The sequence below is a fragment of the Plectrocnemia conspersa genome, unplaced genomic scaffold (genome assembly GCF_051122295.1).
Source record: "Plectrocnemia conspersa isolate PC_06_02 unplaced genomic scaffold, ASM5112229v1 ptg000012l, whole genome shotgun sequence".
NCBI classification, from domain to species: Eukaryota; Metazoa; Arthropoda; class Insecta; order Trichoptera; family Polycentropodidae; genus Plectrocnemia; species Plectrocnemia conspersa.
This window is the reverse complement of record NW_028277176.1, coordinates 14,059,015-14,079,754: the sequence shown is the minus strand read 5'-3', so window position 1 is coordinate 14,079,754 and position 20,740 is coordinate 14,059,015. Positions and strand designations below refer to the sequence as shown.

At 31.6% G+C, this 20,740-nt stretch overlaps 4 protein-coding genes across 6 annotated transcripts; 1 reads left to right on the top strand and 3 right to left on the bottom strand.

The window, feature by feature from the left end:
- Positions 1 to 2,079: 2,079 nt before the first annotated feature.
- On the bottom strand, positions 2,080 to 3,024 carry Csas (CMP-sialic acid synthase). Its single transcript, XM_088200214.1, has 4 exons — positions 2,876 to 3,024; positions 2,591 to 2,805; positions 2,314 to 2,518; positions 2,080 to 2,251 (listed from the first exon to the last, which is right to left on the bottom strand). Exons 1-4 carry the CDS (start codon positions 2,959 to 2,961, stop codon positions 2,080 to 2,082), a joined length of 678 nt encoding a protein of 225 aa, XP_088056340.1. The 5' UTR covers positions 2,962 to 3,024.
- Positions 3,025 to 4,569: 1,545 nt separating this feature from the next.
- LOC148228315 (UPF0193 protein EVG1 homolog) lies at positions 4,570 to 7,958 on the bottom strand. Its single transcript, XM_088200213.1, has 4 exons — positions 7,779 to 7,958; positions 5,232 to 5,445; positions 5,009 to 5,172; positions 4,570 to 4,946 (listed from the first exon to the last, which is right to left on the bottom strand). The coding sequence occupies exons 1-4, from the start codon at positions 7,888 to 7,890 to the stop codon at positions 4,570 to 4,572; spliced, it is 867 nt and encodes a 288-aa protein (XP_088056339.1). The 5' UTR covers positions 7,891 to 7,958.
- A 285-nt stretch (positions 7,959 to 8,243) lies between these two features.
- On the top strand, positions 8,244 to 9,021 carry LOC148228314 (uncharacterized). Its single transcript, XM_088199737.1, has 2 exons — positions 8,244 to 8,362; positions 8,476 to 9,021. The coding sequence occupies exons 1-2, from the start codon at positions 8,319 to 8,321 to the stop codon at positions 8,897 to 8,899; spliced, it is 468 nt and encodes a 155-aa protein (XP_088055863.1). The 5' UTR covers positions 8,244 to 8,318; the 3' UTR covers positions 8,900 to 9,021.
- Positions 9,022 to 15,176: 6,155 nt separating this feature from the next.
- On the bottom strand, positions 15,177 to 20,022 carry not (ubiquitin carboxyl-terminal hydrolase nonstop). 3 transcript variants are annotated; one of them, XR_015811681.1, is made up of 8 exons: positions 19,795 to 19,983; positions 19,051 to 19,286; positions 18,808 to 18,973; positions 16,563 to 16,679; positions 16,357 to 16,496; positions 15,603 to 16,286; positions 15,424 to 15,532; positions 15,177 to 15,346 (listed from the first exon to the last, which is right to left on the bottom strand). XR_015811681.1 is itself a non-coding variant. In XM_088200237.1 (7 exons), the coding sequence occupies exons 1-7, from the start codon at positions 19,993 to 19,995 to the stop codon at positions 15,478 to 15,480; spliced, it is 1,599 nt and encodes a 532-aa protein (XP_088056363.1). In that variant the 5' UTR covers positions 19,996 to 20,022; the 3' UTR covers positions 15,177 to 15,477. The 3 variants fall into 3 exon arrangements, 2 of the variants coding, with proteins under 2 accessions (XP_088056363.1, XP_088056364.1); XM_088200237.1 differs by having other exon boundaries at positions 15,177 to 15,532; positions 19,795 to 20,022; XM_088200238.1 differs by lacking the exon at positions 19,795 to 19,983 and adding an exon at positions 19,398 to 19,737 and having other exon boundaries at positions 15,177 to 15,532; positions 19,051 to 19,351.
- Positions 20,023 to 20,740: the final 718 nt, after the last annotated feature.

The window sequence follows — 20,740 nt, the reverse complement described above, 5'->3', positions numbered from 1 at the left end:
TAGTATGAAAGGAACTATTGTGTCATTGATATGTCTGAAGAGATACTGTGTCAATTTATCGTTTCAAATTTTGTTTTTTATAAAATAGTTTCTACCAAAAAAGTAATTCTGGCATACAAACTGAACCTTTCGCTGCATGCAGAAATGTCTTGTCTTGCTAACCTTGAGAGAATAAATGAACCAAAGCGTAAAAATTAAATTGCATTACATATATTGCATTATTGTAAACGTGTTTTGTATTATAGTGAATAGCCTTGATTGTCCACCATCGGAATAAATATCTTGGACCAAGAGTGCATCATATGTTAGAGCCAATGTTTATGTTGACATCAATGCATAAAGTATTGTAAATATTATATATAAATAATAGTGTTCAATTCATCTATTATATTTGCTATACATTTAGAAGAATGTTTATATCATATCCAAATAATACACGTTATAAGATTTATATTCTATTACTGTAGATATAACGGCCCTAAAATAAAATATTTAAATAATAGGTACAGTAACCATTTGAATCATGGATACAATAAAAATAATAGATTCAAGCTTTGATATACACTTTAAAAATATCTTCACATATACAAATAAAATCCTGACCTCTTGAACTATTAAATATGCTACAAAAAAAGTCTTTCTTCTCCTCTGAAATACACACTCAAGACTTTTAGAATAAATTTAAAACATGTCATATCTAAAGAGCAATGCCAAAAAATAGTCAATATTATATTTTTCATTATTAAAAATTATATTTCATATGTATGTATTAAATTTATTAATAAGCCATACTATTCAAAAACAAATTTCATGAATAAGCTTGAAAACTAAACTTACTGTATAATTATATTCAAATAAAGCAAAAACAATAGATTTTAAATTAATGGCGTCATTGTAACAAGCAAACTCCATAAAATAATTCTCGACCACGTGATTAGTTTTTATTTGTTTTTAAAGAATAGAAAATTAAAATTTTGTTATTTTAAAATACTATCATTATTTCAAAATGTATACTCTAGGACAGGGGCTCCCAACATTTTTGTACCTTAGAGCACATTCCAAAATAACAATAGGGCGGCGATAAATTTATAGTAGCTAAAAAGTAATACACAAAAAAGAAGGTGCTTGTTTAGAATGATGGCGCCACGCTCAAAAAGCAATGGTTATGTACTCTCCGCTGCGTCACATTGCTGGTTTGGTCCGAATGACTACGAAAGCGGTCAATAATGTTTTGCTACATAAATATGTTTTAAAATTTAAACGGGTTAAGTGCGAGTGAGCGGCAGCAAGCGAGATTTGGTCAGAACAGCGAACATCCCATGAATAACTCTCTGCAACGAATCTACTTAAAAAGAGTATTGTATAAATTAACAACAAGATGTATCTTACATAAATGATTTAAATGTTTTTACCAACGCTCGCTCGCACTTAAGACGTTTAAATTTTAAAACGTATTAATGTAGCAAAACGTTGTTGACCGCTTTTGTAGCCGTTAGGGCCAAACTATTGTCAATCTTGGCAATGTGACGCAGCGGGGAGTTTTGGAGCATGGCGCCATCATTCTAAACAAGTATTAAAAATCATTTTGCAATATAAAAATTATTGTTTATATTCTGTAAAATGTTAAACACGTTATGGTTGCCTCATACATACAAAATAAACACATATTTTCCTCGCAACTACAAGAATTCAATTTTCTCAATTTTAAAATTCAGAATATTCATTCATACATATGCATCTAGTTATCTTGTGTAGCAGACATCTTACTTGTTTATTCTAATCATACTTACTACAACCCTATTAGAAATCATCGTTACTGTCTTAGATCTGAATCAGTTACACATTCATGCATACTATTCTAAAAAAATGTTAAGCGTCACTATATCATTTGACGTGTATTGTTTAGTAAATAGTCGAGTAACGGTATTTTTTGTATCATTTGCACAGTACCGCCATTGGACACGTATTCACATGTGACTCCTGACGAATTGCTTTACATAGCACACATTACACACTTCACATAAAACACAGCGAAGAGTTTTGCCCGAAAACAACTATTTATAACAATGAAAGTAATACTCACAGGTTGTTCTGAAACAATCCTTTTCTTAAAAGGTCGCTTGTTGCAAAATAAAACATGCCATTTTCAACAAGTTCACCATTCCAGTCCTGACGACGGGGTCGAGACGTAGGGTTAAAATTTATTGGTGTTATACAAGATTTTGAGTCTTTCCAACGTAACTTGAAACTTCTGCATTAAAATATGTAATAATTAATCAATATAAATGAAAGAGTATGAACAATTTAACAAACCTTGTAACAGAAAATACACAAGATTTTCCCAAGAACTGGTCAAAAGCCTCCTTCAAATATTGCGCCTTAACAAAAGGAGAAGTGCATTGAACCAAAGCTAAATATTGAATATCTTTATGATGCTCCAAAAATTCTTGTACTGCAAAAATTGACGTCGCTGTATCTGTGGCACTTTCTTGAGATCTCCTATGAATTTTAGCCCCACCTAATTGTAAGCTCATGATTAGTGATTTAACTTTAAAATATATATTGTATAATCTAAAATTCTAAAACATACCTTCGATTGCCTCTTTTTCAATCAGTTCATGATCTGTAGACACCCATACACTTTCGAAAACGTTCGAATCTTTTATGGAGTTTAAGCTTCTCATCAAAAGGGAACGATTGCCAATTTTAACGAGATTCTTAAGTTTAATGCCTTTGGAACCTCCTCTTGCCAACACAAGGGCGTGTACAGAAAAATTATTATTGGGAGTATAATTAGCTTCTGTCCTGAAACAATCGATTAAATTAAACTATGTAGTATTTATAAAAAAAATATGTAAACTTATAACATACTCACTCAAAACCTAAGATTTTGTCGCATTTGCCGGTTTTTCCGAGGAAATATAATAACACACAATATGAAATTATGATCCTTAAGGACATTACTATATTCAACGGGAACGATAGCGTAATGGTTGTAAACGTTTGTTGTCGAGTTTGATGGAATTAAAGTCCTCTCTCTATGAATGACGAGTAACAAGTGGCTCGTATTAAAATTAATATAATCTGGTTTCTTAAAATATAGTAAAGATTTTTTTATTTAAAATTAAGAAACATTTAAACAATTTTATTTTAACTTCACTAGGATTTTTTCTATATTTTTAAACTCTTGCTTAAAAGTTTAAACTATAGATTCTATAAAACAATTGTACGAACAATAAAAACAAATTTAACAAAAAAAGAACCATAAAAGTTGTATCTTTATATCCAATACAAAAATATAACTATTGAAAATGCAAATCAAAAATATTAAAAATGGTTTTAAAGCTATTTGCTTAAATACTGCACTTCGCCACGACACACTGCAGACTGACTCAGAATTATTAATTTACCGTTCAAGGAAGAAATTATATCTGAACTACCCCCTTTTACACTTTTATTAAATTCAACTTTTACCCGCTCATCACCTCTTTAAGGCTACAATAATGTAATATGTTTATTGTGGCCGATGTGATTGTCATTAGACTGATGTTATCATTGAGAGTCTGTCACAGAACTCGCGTTATTTAGAAACTTCCTACTACAGTAGTACACTTGCTGGACAGATAGACATTCATCGCCGTATTGAATAAACTTTTAAAACTTTCAGTACCACAATATAACATTTTCATTTGACCTATCTATGTTTCATATTGAAGACTTAAGCTAAATGAAAATGTATATTAAAACATAGTCATGTGAGTATAATTAAAAAATGTATTGATATTTCAATTTAACTTTTAAATAAACGATAACAAAATCTTACGTTTTATAAACTGTGTTTAATTAATCATTAGTTTATTCTCTTACGGTTTATATTATATAATAATGTCTATCTTTAAATTTTCCATTAATTCCAAAATACGAATGCATATTTATATTACATAAAGATGTGTCGTTTAATTTACATATTTTTATTTGTTTTTAATTATATTTACTTAACTAAATGGCTAATAACCATAAGAAAAACATATTATATTTTCTATTATAAACGATTCTTACTAAAACTATAAACTTGTACTTAATGAACTTTAAAAAGTATGAATATGCAGCAATATAATTTAATATTGCGAAACTACCTAAACTAATATTATATATAATAATAAAAGCTCGTGCTACATTTAACATAAACTGTCATTTATAATAATGGATTTAGCCTTGATTAATAAAATCAAGACTCATAAGTCACGTGCTATACAGTTATATTATTAATTTATTACAATGCTTAACCATATAAAACATAAATTGCTGATTACTGTAATGAATTAAATGATTATCATTATTTTCCTCCCATATTATACATCCGTGCAGTTAATATCTCGCAACATTTTGCATCATCTAATATAATATTATATTCTTGTAAGTTTTAACACCGCATTCAAACGTCACACGCGACATGGCTATGAAATTAGATCAGGAAATGATACATCAGTCAACCAATTCAAAGTTATTTATTCGACACGTTACTCTGACACTGAATTTTTATACAGCTCTATAACTATTAAACATGAGTTATTTTGAACGCGTAGATCTGAAAGACACAATATCGCTAATGTTTTCTTCAGAAACTTTTATTTTACTGTTGTTTATTAAAGGCAGCTTGCAACAATCTGAAGATTCATCTTTGCGATTTTCTTTTCTACTCTTCTCACTTCCGTTGCTTTTCAAGCTACACTTGGACATTGACGAATTTAGTCTTGTAATACTCTTCATCTCATCGTTCATCTGTTTGATTGCATCCTGAGATATTTGATCTTGCGGTTTTAAATACTTGATTCTTCTCAATCTTTCTTCTATTTGCTGCTGTATCACATCTCTATGTTTTGCTCCTTCGCCTAACATTTCCATATCCCTGATCCATTCAGATCTCTCCTTGATTTGTGAAATTACTGAAATTTAACGACACAGTATTAACATTAACTATAGACAACTATTTGAATAAAGAACATACAATCCAAAACAAGTTCATCAAGACTCGGTAAAATTTTTCTTTGCTGAACTGTTGTTTCGAGCTTGACTTTATTAACGCTAGCTTTTATAGCTCCAAATTCCATCACGTCCTGAAGCTTTTCTTTGATCTTTTCCCTGTCTTCGCTTCTGTGTAACGGTTTATATCTAAAATTATAAAAATAATTAATTTTACTTTCAAATTATATTTCTTTTTTAAGCAAAACCTTTCTCTTTCGAAATCTCCAGATTCTAAGATAGCAGTAAACGGTCGCCTTCTAGATAGCTTGAAATTAATCCCCTTTGCAGATTTTTCTGAAGCGCTATTACCCCTTTTGTTTGGGGTACTGTGCTTAATGTCCGAAAGGGCTGATCCTGTCCTCAAACACCAATCAACTTGCCTTCGTTGTGACAATGTTAATTTAGATTCGTCCATCAAAGCTTAAAAAACAATATTAAAATATTATATGTATATAAAATAGTGGCGTAAAATTCGTTAATATCTGTAAGGTTGTAATATAGTACATATGCTCAATCCGTTTTCTCAGGTTGGTGAGAGTAAATCGCTTTAGCGTGTTTTATGAAATTTTAAACAACTCATTAAATAATCTTTTACCTAAAAGGCAAAAACGCGTCGTAAGCTTATGAATACAATTGTACTGTATATATATATATATATATATATAGATAATGTTGTAGATGATTAAATGTGATTAATATTGTAAATGATTAAAAATGGTTACAGAGATCTAGAGAGGAAAATGATTATGTCATAAATGCATCTTTAGCTGAAAGACTTGATGCGAGGGTGCTGCATCAGTTAAGTGATACAAGTTCAGTAAAACGAATTTCTTCTTAAATGCAATGCGAACCTTTTATTCTTCACTGTCGATGAAAAGTGTATTCAGTAAAATCATTGCCACAGCGGAGTAAGTCAGTAAAGACTATTTCATTCATATTGCACGCAAAGGTGAGTTTGAAAGAATCTCCTGTACTACGAGTTGCTGCTACGAAATCTGTAAGTACTGTTCACAATTGACCATTAGATAGGGCATTGTCTTCCACTATGATAATGCCAGATCACCGTTTATATAGCTAGAATTGTTCAGTGCATTCGTTATATAGTTTGGAACTGGCACCTTAAGACTATGATTTTATAACTGTTATTTGTTTTTAATCATTCATTAAAAACTACAAAAATGACTATTATGTATTAAAAAAATGTTGTTGAATATCGTTGTGTATCCGCTAAAAATATACCGAATGATCCAATTCGAGTTTCCTATGTTGGCAGCACTGTAAATTAGACAGCTGTCAATAATCACGGGTGTTCAAAGTGTCAAAAGTTAGTTTGCAATAGCAGATTTACGAAATGAATCGCTTAACCTTAACCAATGCTCAAAGCGTTAAAATTGTTCAATTGTTCTACAAAAATAACAATTCTGTACGAGCTTTGTATCGAAATTCACAAGAAGATTATGGTAAATTTCATCGTCCTACTGAGTGAACAATTTGCAACGTAGCGAAAAAATTTGAAGAGACTGGGAGCGTTGAAGATAGACAAAGGCCTATGCATCAACTTGGCGTCCGTTCGGCCGAGAAGATTGCTGCTGTAAGTGAAAGTGTAGCAGAAGACCCGGAATTGTCGATTGGTCGACGTTGGAAGAACTGAAACCCAGAAACCATGAACAGCAAAGAATTTGTGTAGATTGGGTGTTAGAGCAGCGAGAAGTTGATGCTGATTTTTTAAACACAATTTTCTTCTCTGATTAGGCACATTACCACCTCTCTAGGTTCTTCGTGTGATTCACGAGAGAGTATTACATGCCTAAAATTGACTATTTGGAGCGCATTTTGGTCAGGCGGTGTCATTGGGCCTTACTTTTTTGAAAATAATGAAGAACGGACTGCAACAGTCAAGGCGAGCACTATAGGAGCATGATTATTTTTGGCACAAAATCAATAATATTGATGTGAAAGATATTTGGTTCCAACAAGAAGGCGCAACTTGCCACACATAGGGTGAAACGTTGGATGTTTTAGGTGAAAAGTTCTCATGTCGCATTATTTCACATTTGTATGACATCAACTGGCCGCCAAGATCATGCATGCCGTTGGATTTTTCGTTTCTACGCCGACAAACCCGACATGTTGGCGCACCTAAAAACCAATATCCGGCAAGTTATAGCCGAGATACCGCCCAAAATGTACAAAAAAGTAATCGAAAATTATATCGTACGGATCGGCTGCTGCAAAAGTTTCAGAGGCCGACATTTAATTGGTAATAATTTTCATAAGTGACGAAATACGACAAATGTTTGATTAATAAAAAAATCTAAAGATATCCTTAACTTTGTGTTTTTTTAAAAAAAAAAGTTCGGACTGTCTAATTCAAGTGCACTTCGGGTGTCTAATTCAAGTGCACTACAGATTCTATCAGTATGTATATAGAAAAAAATATTGCATTTGACTCAGGTACGTGTACATGACATAATATAAATATTATAATTTTTATTTCTCATAAAATTGGTACAAGATATGCTGGAAGTGTACATGGGCGAACAATCCGAAGATTCTGGAAGAACTTTGTTTTTGACTAGATTTATTAGATTTTAACTCTCTCTCTAAAAATGATTTGTATACGTTTTTCGCTAATAAGTCTATCAAAATTTCACACATATAATTTATATTCATAAATAATTGATTTTAAAAACAATAACAAAAACGGGACGAATATATGCTACAACCATATACTACATAATAAAAATGATTACTTTTCATAACTTGCTGCACTTCTGGACTGTATTTTGCTTTTGGATAATGAAAAACGCCACCAGCTGGTATTCTCTTATTGGGCCAATGAAGTTCTGGGTATTTTTCTTCCATACCTGATGGATATTATGGTACAGATGCTCTTACTGTCAATGTTAATTTATAGAGAACGCCGTTACTATGGAAGCTAAACAAATAAGTTTAATCAATATCTGAGATAAATACGTGCATGAATATTATTAATAATGACAATAATTATACGTTTTATAATAAAACATTTTATAATTACAATATTTTTATTTAATTTTAATAAAAATATGTTTAAATCAAATAAAGTAATTATTGTTCAAAATATTTTTTTAAATTTGTTCATTAATATATATGCGGTAGGAATAATTAAATTTCCTAATGTTATGGATTTTTAATTATTTTATTTTTAATTGATTTTTCTAGTTTTAATATTTTTTAGACTAGCAACATTGAAATAATATTTTGACAGCCGCCGGATCTATTCTTATTTTTGTTCATCGATTTTAGTCATCATGTCCTTTATAACAATGTGGAGATCCGGTAAAAAGATTTCCCCGTGCGTATTTATTTCATGAATTTTGCACTTTCAAAGTGCACTGTTTATTCCCGATGATTTCATCACATAACCTCAAATATAATTACGTATATATTACTTTATTACCTTTTCAGCTTCTTTTATACGTCAGCCAGGAGTATTATGGCCACGCGGATCAGACTGATGAGTTCGAAGGATGTTAAAGTAGACGACGACAGAGAAAAGCCTTTCAAATATCTCGGATCTGATGCTGCAAATTGGCCAGCTTGGAAAAATCGTTTGGGTACTAGTGAAGAAATGCCGCGGTATCAGCCCACTGTTATAACGGTTTCGTTGACGATTTTCCTGATTTATTTCTGTATACTGCGCGAAGAGAACGATATAGATTTGGAACTTAATAAGACGCTAAACGATAGAATTCCAGGTGTAGAAAAGCAGCATTTGCTCACTATGCATGAAAGGTATTTGGATGACGGAAGAGACGTGAAACAGATAGAGCATAGATTGAAAGAAATTTTGATTGAAGAGCGTAAACTATCAGCAAAACAAAAAGGGTAAATGAAATATAAAAAATAATTCAATTGCGGTAGTCGATAAATTATTTTGTTTATATTAAAGCTTAATTGTATTATTATTAGTTAATGTAAAAGTTGTATTTAATATAATAAATATGTTAAAAATATGTTTTTTATTTTGGGATCTTACATGGATAATTTTTTTCAAATATCTGAAAGATACGGGTTATGGAATAATTATGATAATTCTCTGAATTAATGTCATAATTGGTTCCAAAGGCAGCGATGTAGTGTTCTTTAAAATCGTTATCTCACTGCAAAGCTCTTTAAAATCGCTATCTCACTGCTAAAGTTCGTGACCACGTTGTTCTATTAATTGTCATCAAAACCTCAGTTGAGGTGTTGTTCTTAAACTAAGTTTTCAATCTATCACAAGAAAAATGCAATAAAAAATTACTTGAACACATTAGTAATTATAAAACTTTACACAATGAGCATTTAGATCAGTGGTATCTACAAATTTTATCCGAGAATTAAGTAGGCAACATAAAATTTTTTTTCAAAATGTTTTTACATTATTTTGAACTAAATATATACAAAATTTAAATAAAAAAGTTAAAGTCTCATAATGTACTTTATCATACTTTGTAAGGAAAGTTGTCCTTATAAGTAAGTTTTTTTTTAAATCAATCAGTAATATTTTTTGAAACGTTTCTTTCAAATTTAAATCTTCCGAAGATAAATAACTAGTATTTGAAATATTTTTAACATTAAAAGAAATAAAGGTTATGTTTTTCAATAAGAATTCGCTTTTTAGTTTGAAAAGCTTAATCAGAATTTGAGAAAACAACAAGTATTTTTAAATTCAGCAACATTTGCATGAGTAAGTAAAAAATATTTCGAATTTCACTAATTAAGTAGTTCACTATACTCAGATTCAATATCAGCCAATATTTCTTTAAGAACCTGAAATATGATATACTTGATCGTTGATACTACGTTACAACTTAATAAAAATACCGGTATGCTACTTCTCTTTTGTGTGATCAATGAGCGTGAGGCTAGATTTCTCAAAAACATAATAAAAACTGTTTTTTTTTTTTTTTAAATAAGTGTGACTTGCAGAATAAGTATATTTGTTTCGCCGACACACCTGATGGTCGTAGATTCATGCGATTTAAAGGTCATTTTTAAATGGACAGTCAGTGACAAGGCTACAAGAACAGTACTTATCTTTACATTTCGATAACTGTTACGAATTTAATAATAATTTGGAATATCAATAACTTTGCATTCTATAAAAATAACCGCAAAATATTATCTTAATTAAATGATATGCTGTACACTGCACAAGACTGATTAAGAAGAAAGTCCGATGAAACTGATTTTTATTATGAAGCTGAGGGACGTCATTGGGGGGGGGGGTGCCCCCACCCTCGAATTTGGCCAGAAAAATGAATGTCATTTAATTAAGTACTGTGAATCTTAATGACATCAAAATATTAAAAAAATTGAAATAAGGTTTCTGATTCTAAACCAGAAATTTTCAGGTTATCCCTAAAAATATGTAAAAAAAACAGTCGAATCTATTCGGAAAATATTTTTTTAAATAATTCATTTCAGTGAAATCATATCGCAACACATTCTCACCGGTGGATATATATGTATTTTTACCACTGAAAATATAATTTATGTAAATAGTATATACATTTATATACTTATCACTATTTATTTACATGTGATGTATAAATGTTACAGTGAATGTGTATTTTTCAGTAAAGTTATATATTTCACTAATAAAGTCTAAATACATTTTAACCAGCAGATAAATATTTTTACTAGCAAAAATATAATTCAACTGATAGGTGCTAGTGTAATTATATCTTGCTCTAAAGCAGTGGTTCTTAACCGGTGCACAGCGGTGCACCAGTGCACCGCGAGCTTATTGCAAGTGCACCGCGAGAAAATTGGTAAAAACAAAAATTAAGGCACAAATACTAAGATTCATTCGTTTCATAAATGAAAACAAAATAGTGAATCAATATCTATGCTGCAAAGAACTTACCGAGCATACGACAGGACAAGATGTTTTTGATCTTATTTATTCATATTTAAAACAATTCAAAATATCATGGGAGTTATGTGTAGGAATTTGTATGGATGGTGCTCCTTCAATGGTAGGCTCATTTAAAGGATTTGTAACCCTTGCAAAGACAAGAAAACCTAATATTATATTTACGCACTGTTTTTTACATAGAGAATCTTTAGTTTCGAAAACATTACCAGCAATTGAATTTCATAAAATCAAGACCTGTAAAAACACGCATGTTTAAAAAACTTTGCATTTTTATGGAAGCTATGTACGAGTGTTTGCTTTTTCACACTGAAGTCAGGTGGTTATCTAAGGGTAAAGTTTTATGCCGATTCATAGAAATTAAGAATGAATTGTTAATCTTTTTTCGAAATGAAGGTATGGATGATTTTGTAAAATGTCTTCAGAATAATGATTGGTATGCTAAAGTGGCATATTTAGCAGATATTTTTAATTACTTAAATAACGTTAACACAAGCATTTAAGGAAAAAATGAAAAATTCATGACATCCATTGACAAATTGACAGGATTTCGGAAAAAAATAACTCTTTCGAAAAATCGAATAATAGAAAAAAAAGTAGATATGTTTCCTTCACTTAACGAAAACATTCCCAAGGGAGTTATTTCCGCCATGATAATATATTTAACTTTATTGAAAGAAAAAATTGCACATTATTTTCCATTCTTAAATATAGAAAATTATGACCGGATACAAAATCATCAAATTAGTCTCATTGTCGACTGATCGTACTCTAAAAATTAAATTTTCCGAAATAACTATGAAGAATTTGGCACTGAAAATTTTGTTACAGTTTTCAACATCATATTTGTGTGAGATTGGTTTCTCAACAACAACTAATATGAAAACTAAAAAACGAGAAAGAGAAAAAAATATTTAAACGAAGAATTCAGGTTAACTACATAAAATATTCGACGTAATATTTCTGATATCTGCAAAAGCCAACAAGCTCAGGTATCACATTAATTAATTTTTGATTGATCATATAAATTTTATTATGTTAAGCAGGAATGTCATTTTGGGTAAACAAAGGGAGGAAAATGCACCACTTAGATTTGCCACCCAAAGAGCACCTTTAAATAATAATACAAATATTTTTAATAAAACATGTAATTAAAAATTGGTTCTAGGGCAAAATTAACTACCTAAATTTATTTTCAATACTAAACTTTTTTATATAATTTAATTTTAAAAAATATGTAAAAAATTTGTATGTAATTTTGTATGTAAATATTATTTTTTTAAAATATGTAATAAAAATTATGCCCACATATTTTTTTCGACCTCTTAATTCTGGTGCACCGCCACTTTTTCCCATGATCAAAAGTGCACCGTGACTTTGAAAAGGTTAAGAACCACTGCTCTAAAGTGTCTATGAAACTCAATTTGACAGTTGCGAAAAGTTAAAGCCAAACCAAACCTAAACGAATTAACCAAACCCAACTTGACCGAATGAAAGTTTTAAACTAATTATAGTTTTAGAACTTTCTATAGGTCAAATTCAAAATACAAATTAAATCAACCCATCTCTCAGAGAAAAATAAACAGAAGAAGTACAGAAAGATGTCGCATTTCGCATATTGCTCCATAATTTATCTGAATTTCGATAATACAATATGTTTTAAAAATATGATAGCTATCCTTACCGATTTTACTATGGACTTCTGACATGACAGTATTGGTCAAAGTGTATTCAAATCGAATTTTGGTCTATAGGGAAGAGAAAAAGCAATTATCACTTCTCAGAAGTCAAAAGTCCACATCAAAAGCAATAAAATCGTATCGGCGTCGTCGTTGTCGCAGTGGAAACACTCGGTAACGACACGATTTTATTGCTTTTGACTTCTGAGAAGGGATAATTGTTTTTTGCGCTCTCCTATTGGTCAAAATATGGTTTAGATATGCTTCATTCGATTCTCACGTATTGTATGTAATATTGTTATAAAAAGTCATAATATGAACGCTAAATAACGGAGCGCTCCCACGATTTTATTGCTTTTGTCGTGGATTTTTTACTTCTGAGAAGAGATAATTGTTTTTTGCGTTCTCTTATTGATCAAATTTATTTTAGATGTGTTTCATTCGATTCTCTTAATATGAACGCTAGATAACCATGCGTTCCCACTGCGACGGAGACGGCACGATTTTATTGATTTTGACATGGATTCTAATCAGGGACCCCCTTGAATTTAGCCAAAAAAATGCATGTCTTTTAATGAAATACCATGAATCTTATTGAAATCGAAATATTTAAAAACGACCACTGACTGGCCAACTTTTGCCCCCCCCCCCTCCCCTGAAAAAAGCTTAAATGACGTCCCTGTTGCAGTTCCTCATTTACACAATTCTGTCAACAGCAGTTAATAGTCAAAGAATGTCATTGTGAAACGTCTTTAGAGACCTGAACAAAATTGACTACATAAGCAATACATCTATTTTGTGCAAAATGTTAAACCTTAAAACTGTTAATATAATTTTGACTTATCAATTTATTTACGCTCATTATATATACATTAATTAGATTCAACTTTTCAGCAGCTTTGATTGAATTATAAACTTGTTTATTATAATTTACTGTTATCATGGCGATATTCACCAATAGTTACAAAAAGGCTAATATAATTTATCACAAAGTTCAATCAAAAGATATTCACAATTAGCTAAGAGTAATTACATTATATATATTCAGTATTAAGACATCTATATAGCACACTAGATGATAACAACTCAGAAGATCTGGACCTAGCTAATAAACGAGTATAACAATCAATGCCTTTGTGTGCCAATTGCTTTGATCCATTCCAGGAAACAACAATGCATTTATTTCATCAACTGGTCTACAACGCTAAAAAAGTGACCATGATAAACTTTAAAATCAATACATTGTTATGCAAAAGAATCAACACCAAAACAATATCATTATGTATGTTATCCACTTACCAATAATTCCTGCAAATTCTTCGCTCAGGATTATCTCGCATTAGATACTCTACTTTAAAATGGACCATTTTGTTATTACTATCAATTTAAAAGCACAGGTTGTGCTTGTAATATTTGTGAAATGTTTACTTCTTTCACAGAACCCTTACTAGTAACAGGAAATAAATAGAAAACCTTCAGGCTGATAAACATTCCATTTTACTGCTAACTACCTAACAATTTTTCATTTTAGTTGGATTATCCATATAATACATAATAATCAAGAAGGTTCAACGAGGTTCTGAAAACAATCAGTGTGCTATAAAATTGTCTAAAGATATTATATTACTAAGTAAAAAATATCATTGACAAACTAAAATAAAAAAATGTTTTGTTCTAATATTTATTTATTCACATTCAATATCACATAAAGCTCATTGTTTTATTTTTAATAGATATTCAGTTGAATATATAGTTATAACACCCATCTGACAATTATTGGTGAATATGACACCGGATAACAGAATTTTGATTAAATTACTGACTATTGAACGACAAACATACAGATATATTGAATGACAATTATTATTATTATATTTATATGATAAATTATTCATGTACCCATTTACACAAAGTGAAATCGGAAAAAAAATCATAAACATCCATATAGTAGAATTACTTATTATCCATCAAAGATTGAAAGAAGAGTAGTGAACATCAATTCAACGTTGTTCTAATATCTATCTATCTATCTATACGTAATAAAAAAAACAGCGCATTATGGTTCACAGAAATGAATAAACATAATTAATGACAAAAATATCAATCATATTGATATCGATATATCACAGAAAACGGAAGAAAACAATAAAAAATGCTCTAAATTAAACTAAAAGTAAAATACTAAGTCTTCTCAATAGCGTGAAAATAAATTTATATTTCTATCAGGCATCTCCACAGACATTTCCATAGATTATCATATATAATATTATTTTATATATATATAACTATAAAATGAAAGGGAAGTCAAGATTCCCTCTCGATTTTTAACAATCATTCTTATACAGTGTAACTTTAAATATGTATCATTATAAATCTAGCCGGACCGTAATGCACAAATATAAAAATATAGGACAAATAATCAGTGATTCGGCTTAAAATGACTCACATTCATGGATTACAAAATATGCTTAGAGAAAAAAAATAGTACACGTAAAAATAATCTCTTTTCCGTCAATCTTAAGAGACGTCAAAACTAAATAATATAAATTCAGTATAAAACATATAAAAAAAGAATATACGTATATTATTTTGGTTTAGAAAATATACAATACTTATTTGCGAAATTAAACGTCAAATGATACATTAAAAAATTATCGTCGTCAGAAACATTAATAAAAACATAAAATGAACTATGATTTTGTCATAATTGAATCAGATTGTAATCGCTGAACCACCGCTGATAAAATAAAAACAGAATTTTAAATAAGTCAGTTTTAAAGTATACATTATGCATTAAATATAATTTTAATATACAGTTTAGAGATCCGCATAAGTAGTACAGCAATATGAAAAACTGCAATCGAAAACTTAGACCCCATCACAGTCATACTCCAATACAGTCTTGTGATAGAAGAGAAGATAACTGAAACGATAAAGTGTAGTTATTTTAAAACGTTCGCTTTTATTCTATATTTATTCATGATGACACTCACCCTTCACTATCTAACACCTCTCTTAAAGAAGCTCTCGTAATCATATGATCATCACATTTAAACCAACAACCTTGCATCTGCCTAACGTAGGCGGTGTAATGCCCAGCGTCCAACGATCCTAAGTGGTTCACCACGGCGAACAGCGAGTATCGATTGTCTGCGAATATCGACGACTCGCTGCTCTGCGCTGCAGATGACGACTCGGCGTTGTTGTTATTATGGTGACGCGATCTATTTTCGATATTTTGCTGTCTTTTGTTACTGGACATGAACGGCGTCATGTCCAATTCGGCGGGGAACGAAATGAACGTGGATATTTTCCTATCCGTTTGACTAGAGTGTTCGAAACGCTTGAGATGAAAGCTGGCGACTATAGGCAGCGTCTCCAGCGTAAGCTGCTTGGTCGATTCTTGATATGCACGACAGTTGGAGCATTTTATCTTAGCGCCGGATCCCAAGTGTTCGGCTCTGGTGAAGCGTTCGAGACATCCTTGGAGAGACCCCGGACCGGCGACGTCGAGTGATATGTCCCAAAAGGGATCGATAGTAGTCGAAACGCCGCTGCAAGCTTGGCAGACTACGTCGCTCTGCAAGCCACCGGTGAAAATTTGATCTATTATACAATCGCAACGAGCGTTGCCTTCTTTCTTTTGAGCTGGTTCATCCATTCCGTTACGGCAATGTCTAAAAATGATCACATGTAATATATAATTTAATCATAAAAGTTTGAGAATAACAAAAGAAGATAACTAACCTATGCAAAACATCTAACGTCGCAATAAAGAACTCGTGCGCATCCTGTTGTTCATATCCTGCTAAATGACGTGCATGAGTCCAAATTAAATGCAATAATCGATGCAATATCAGAGGAGTCTTAGACCCGGAATAAAATTCCTAAAATTTAATATGCAATTTATATTTTTCTTATTTACATTTAAAATAACATGCTTTGAACATTACCTGAAAAAGCTTCGATACTTCGCAAACTAGACATTTGCCTGAATTTCCAGATGGAATCCTACACTTATGCTTTTCGCCAAGAAAATAATCGCGCAGAAGAGGAGTATGTATCAAAGCCTTGAAAATGTTAAAAATACATTATTAATCTACAAAAATATTTAAATAATCATATAGATCATGAAGCAAGTCTTAGATTGACCCTAATGTATATTTTGGTTTATTTTTGCGTAGCTTACACGATTTCAATATTTTATATTACTACATTGAATACCAGGAATTATTCATTAAAAAGGCAGCTGTGCAGCGGGGCTTATTTGCGAAAATTAGAACCAAAACTTATTGTTTTAAGCCATCATAACTCTTTAATTAATTAACGTCAAGTCTATTTTGTAATGATTGTTTTTCATATTTACAATGGTAAAATCAATAAACGTCAAACTGAGGATCACATACCAATAAAAAAAAAACGATACAGATTATGATAAAATTATGAAATACTTTTACTTATTTTTAAAATAACCAATATCAAAATTTGTCAGCCCTACAATAATTTCTTTACTTTTAATACTTAATGGTCGATTTACGTGGCAATATTCGCACTACTGTTCCACTTTGATACCATTGACAGAAGTATAGCTATATGTTATCCGTTGCTTGCGCCACTGCCATTACTAGTGCTAGGGGCCTACGAGTTCAACCCTTATGGGCGGGTACCCAGCTTTTGTTGATACATTGTTAAAATGTTGATGTTTTGATCTCAGTTTCGCAGGCATCATATCAATAACAATGACAATGTAGGTCTAAATATTGGCAGCAAACCTCAGATTAGGGAGTAATGAATACGTCTGAAGGCCGTAAGTAAAAAAGGGACTCAAATTTTATCTAGTCACAAAAGAGATAAAAAAAAAATTTACAGAAACTAAAATTTATATTCCAAAAATATTTATTTTTTCGCTGCTGTGGGAAAACATTTATAGACTACACTTGTATTTTTACTACAAATTTTTGGATTTGGCACTTTTTCGTAATATTATATTGTGTTGTTTTTTTTTAACCATTTTGTGATAATAAATGATTTGTTTTGAGAATTTTTTACTGTTATCGTTATTGCGATTGTTACAAAATGAATAAGAGAAGAAACATTGTTAGAAAATTTTTTGAAGACCATCTTTCCTAACCTTCTATCGAAGATGTAGAAGACGTCAATGATCAGTGATTCTGAATAAGTTTATGGGCCAGAAGTCGGCATGTCATACGTTTTTGTCAGTCTTCAAAAATTCTTTAAAGGTATCCCCGATGCGACATTGGATTGGTCAGAATATGACCCTACAGGAAATTTGAACAATTTTGAAGGTGTACCATCGATGATGATTCGTTCTCGACAACACCACAGGAGACATCGGGTGAAAAATCACTGTAAATACGTAATTTCGACTCTCGTTAAAATATTATAAATGTTATATTATGAGATATTATAGTCCCGAAAATTAAAAAAAATAGTTATATTGAATATTAATTATGGCAATAGTTTGAAAAAATACTATTTTCGAATAATGGAATACCAATCCTAGAATTTAAAAAAACAGTTGAGTCCACACAACAAAAATAAATATTAAATTAAAAAATTTCATTAGCATTAGAATATTTGTTTGAATAAAAATTAAATAAGTGTTTACTAGTGTATGTCTGTATTGGAGGTAAGTGTGCGCTTTTCATTGTATTTATTAGTAGTTAAAAGAAATTTGTTTGATACATTGTGCAAATATCAAACAAAATGTAAAAATTATAGTCGAGTGTCGTGTGAATATAGACCATAGTGTTGAAAAATATTTAAATACATTTTTATTTTATTGGTACGCTACTCACAGTTTGGTGGTAACTGATTTCACTATTATGAATGTGTATATGAACTTGAAACAAATTGTTTTTACCCAAGTTTTGAGCCTCTGGACTTTTGGATATCGATTTTGTTCAACAATTTTAATTAATACACTATTAGTCGCATCTTTGGCTAAGGTGCTAAATAAATACGTTACGGTAACGTTTTTGATATATGAAGTTGAAATGGTATTCAATGTAATAGATTAAGTTGAATGAAATATCATAAACCACTAATACTTTTGCGAGATAAATAAATTTTGGGTAAAAATGGAGACAGTGTTTTATCAAGTGTGTCATAATTTAACAAAGTTGTTGTTAAATGTTTTCGGGTGGTTTTATGTATATTAAAAAATAAGACCGTCACCTGCACTATGCAATTCATAAAGCACGTGGATCCTAAGTTTTGCAACCCCCTCAGGCCGATGGTCGTTATGGAGCTTATCACGCGGCGCTTGCGGAGTCTCCTCAGTGCGGCCACCTCTAGAGCGTTGGGTATCCACGGCGTGTAAGGCGCGCTCATACCCAACGACCTGCGTATTCAATCGTTCGGTACAGTGCCAACGCGGACATTGAGCATAATGCATCGAAGTGGACAAATCAAACCTACTTTGTTTCTTTTACTTTGTTAAGATTAGCTATTTCAGTCAGTTCCCTATCGTATATGTAATCTTGGCACTGGGCGCAGTAAATGTTTCCGTGCGACAAGTCGACGTAGAGGAAGTGCTTCTTGGCCTTCGAATGTTCTTGGATGTGACCGGCGTAGCAGCCGAAGAATATACAGTGCAGGCAGGAATGTAGTCTGGGTCCGGGCATGCTGCACGTGAAGCACAGACATGACGTCGCCTGAAACACAATCGAAAAGAAGCAGCACATGAGTTAAATAGTATTTTTATTAACAATATTGTTTCCTATAATCGCGTTGATTTGAATTATAATTCAATTTAAGAATTTTACAAACGCTCACAGATGTATGAATTGAGGTGAGCAAATTTTGCAAATATCACAGGACAAAGAATGATAAAAAGCTAGTTCGATTTTTGCAATCGCGCAGGATGCGCAGGACCGCCGCCGACCGTGACCCGTTTATGTAATGCGAGTTCGGTCCGCGCGCTGCAGCTCGCGGCCATGACCTATTTGACGCCCTTTTCTCGGAACCGTTGCACATTTCCAATACGGCTAAAATCAATACGCAAAAACTATTGTGTATATTTGCATTTGGCGATTCAAACCAAAACGTTGCGAATTTTGTTTTGTCTCGTCGGCGACCAAACACCAAAACAGCATCAGCTGTTGTGCAGACCGGAGCGGCGAGCGAGAGCGAAAGAGTCGGCCGAAAAGAAAGAGACGGGACCTTATAGCTGCGCGCCTCGTACGAGGTGCAGGCTACGAAGAAGGCGTGAACGATCTTGTAGGGCTCCGTGCCCTTAGCGGCTTTGAAGTTGGTCAGGTGCAGGCAGCCGTCGTCGTTCATTCCGACGACGACGACGACGCCGACCGCGACCGGCACCCACCCTAGGCAAAGTGTTGCCGCACTTTGCGTGACCCGAGCCATATATCGAGCGAGACCAATATACCGCTGAGCGTTAACTCGCACTTTAGCTCTGCGATGCTAAATTTGTTTACTTCTATTTGTTGCGTTGTAGTTGAATTGTGCTGTGTTCTGTTTAAAAAAGTGCTTACATTGTTAGTGATGTAGTCTTCGTGAGTTTATAACAAGTTCGGCTGGTAAAATTGATGCTCATGACTTTGAAATGTATAACACAGCATTTTCAAAATTTACTAGTGGGCCTGAAAAACTATTTATTTCCGCTATATTATTTTATTGGTATTGATAGAAAAAACTGAAAAGAAAACTACCAAACTTCCTTAAATACAAATATACAATATACCGTTGTTTATGTACTGACAAAAGTCACTAATTGCAAAAACTCACTCTGAGATATACCAATTTTAAAAAAGCCTTTGAAAAAGATTTTGTTAAATATATCTAAGTAATTTTTCAAAAGCATCCTGCTAATATGTAGTAGATAAAGAATATTGTCTGATAACAATTATACTATTTGTAGGTGTAAATTTTATAAAAAAAACTGTCGTCGGTCACTTTTGTCAGTATAGTTACGATTTATACACTACATTTAATTATCTAACATGCAATAATTATCTTTCCAGAATTACTGACCTGTAAAATAGATAAGTTTATTATAATAATTACGTTTAAATTTAATATTTATAAAAGTTTTTCTTATAAAATGTATTCTAACATCTAAATATTTTTCAGAAATTACTTTAATTAATTG

Bases quoted from the DNA above. Each gene is read 5' to 3' on its own strand.
- Csas (XM_088200214.1), bottom strand. From the start codon at position 2,961: ATGTCCTTAAGGATCATAATTTCATATTGTGTGTTATTATATTTCCTC. The intron at 2,806-2,875 runs GTGAGTATGTTA...CGATTGTTTCAG, and splicing joins GACAAAATCTTAGGTTTTGA to GACAGAAGCTAATTATACTC. The intron at 2,252-2,313 runs GTTTGTTAAATT...ATTTTAATGCAG, and splicing joins TGTGTATTTTCTGTTACAAG to AAGTTTCAAGTTACGTTGGA.
- LOC148228314 (XM_088199737.1), top strand. From the start codon at position 8,319: ATGTCCTTTATAACAATGTGGAGATCCGGTAAAAAGATTTCCCC. The intron at 8,363-8,475 runs GTGCGTATTTAT...TTACCTTTTCAG, and splicing joins TCCGGTAAAAAGATTTCCCC to CTTCTTTTATACGTCAGCCA.
- not (XM_088200237.1), bottom strand. From the start codon at position 19,995: ATGGCTCGGGTCACGCAAAGTGCGGCAACACTTTGCCTAGGGTGGGTG. The intron at 19,287-19,794 runs GTCCCGTCTCTT...ATTGTGTTTCAG, and splicing joins ACGAGGCGCGCAGCTATAAG to GCGACGTCATGTCTGTGCTT. The intron at 18,974-19,050 runs GTAGGTTTGATT...TTGAATACGCAG, and splicing joins AACAAAGTAAAAGAAACAAA to GTCGTTGGGTATGAGCGCGC.
- LOC148228315 (XM_088200213.1), bottom strand. From the start codon at position 7,890: ATGGAAGAAAAATACCCAGAACTTCATTGGCCCAATAAGAGAATACCA. The intron at 5,173-5,231 runs GTTTTGCTTAAA...TTATAATTTTAG, and splicing joins GGAGATTTCGAAAGAGAAAG to ATATAAACCGTTACACAGAA. The intron at 4,947-5,008 runs GTATGTTCTTTA...GTTAAATTTCAG, and splicing joins TGATGAACTTGTTTTGGATT to TAATTTCACAAATCAAGGAG.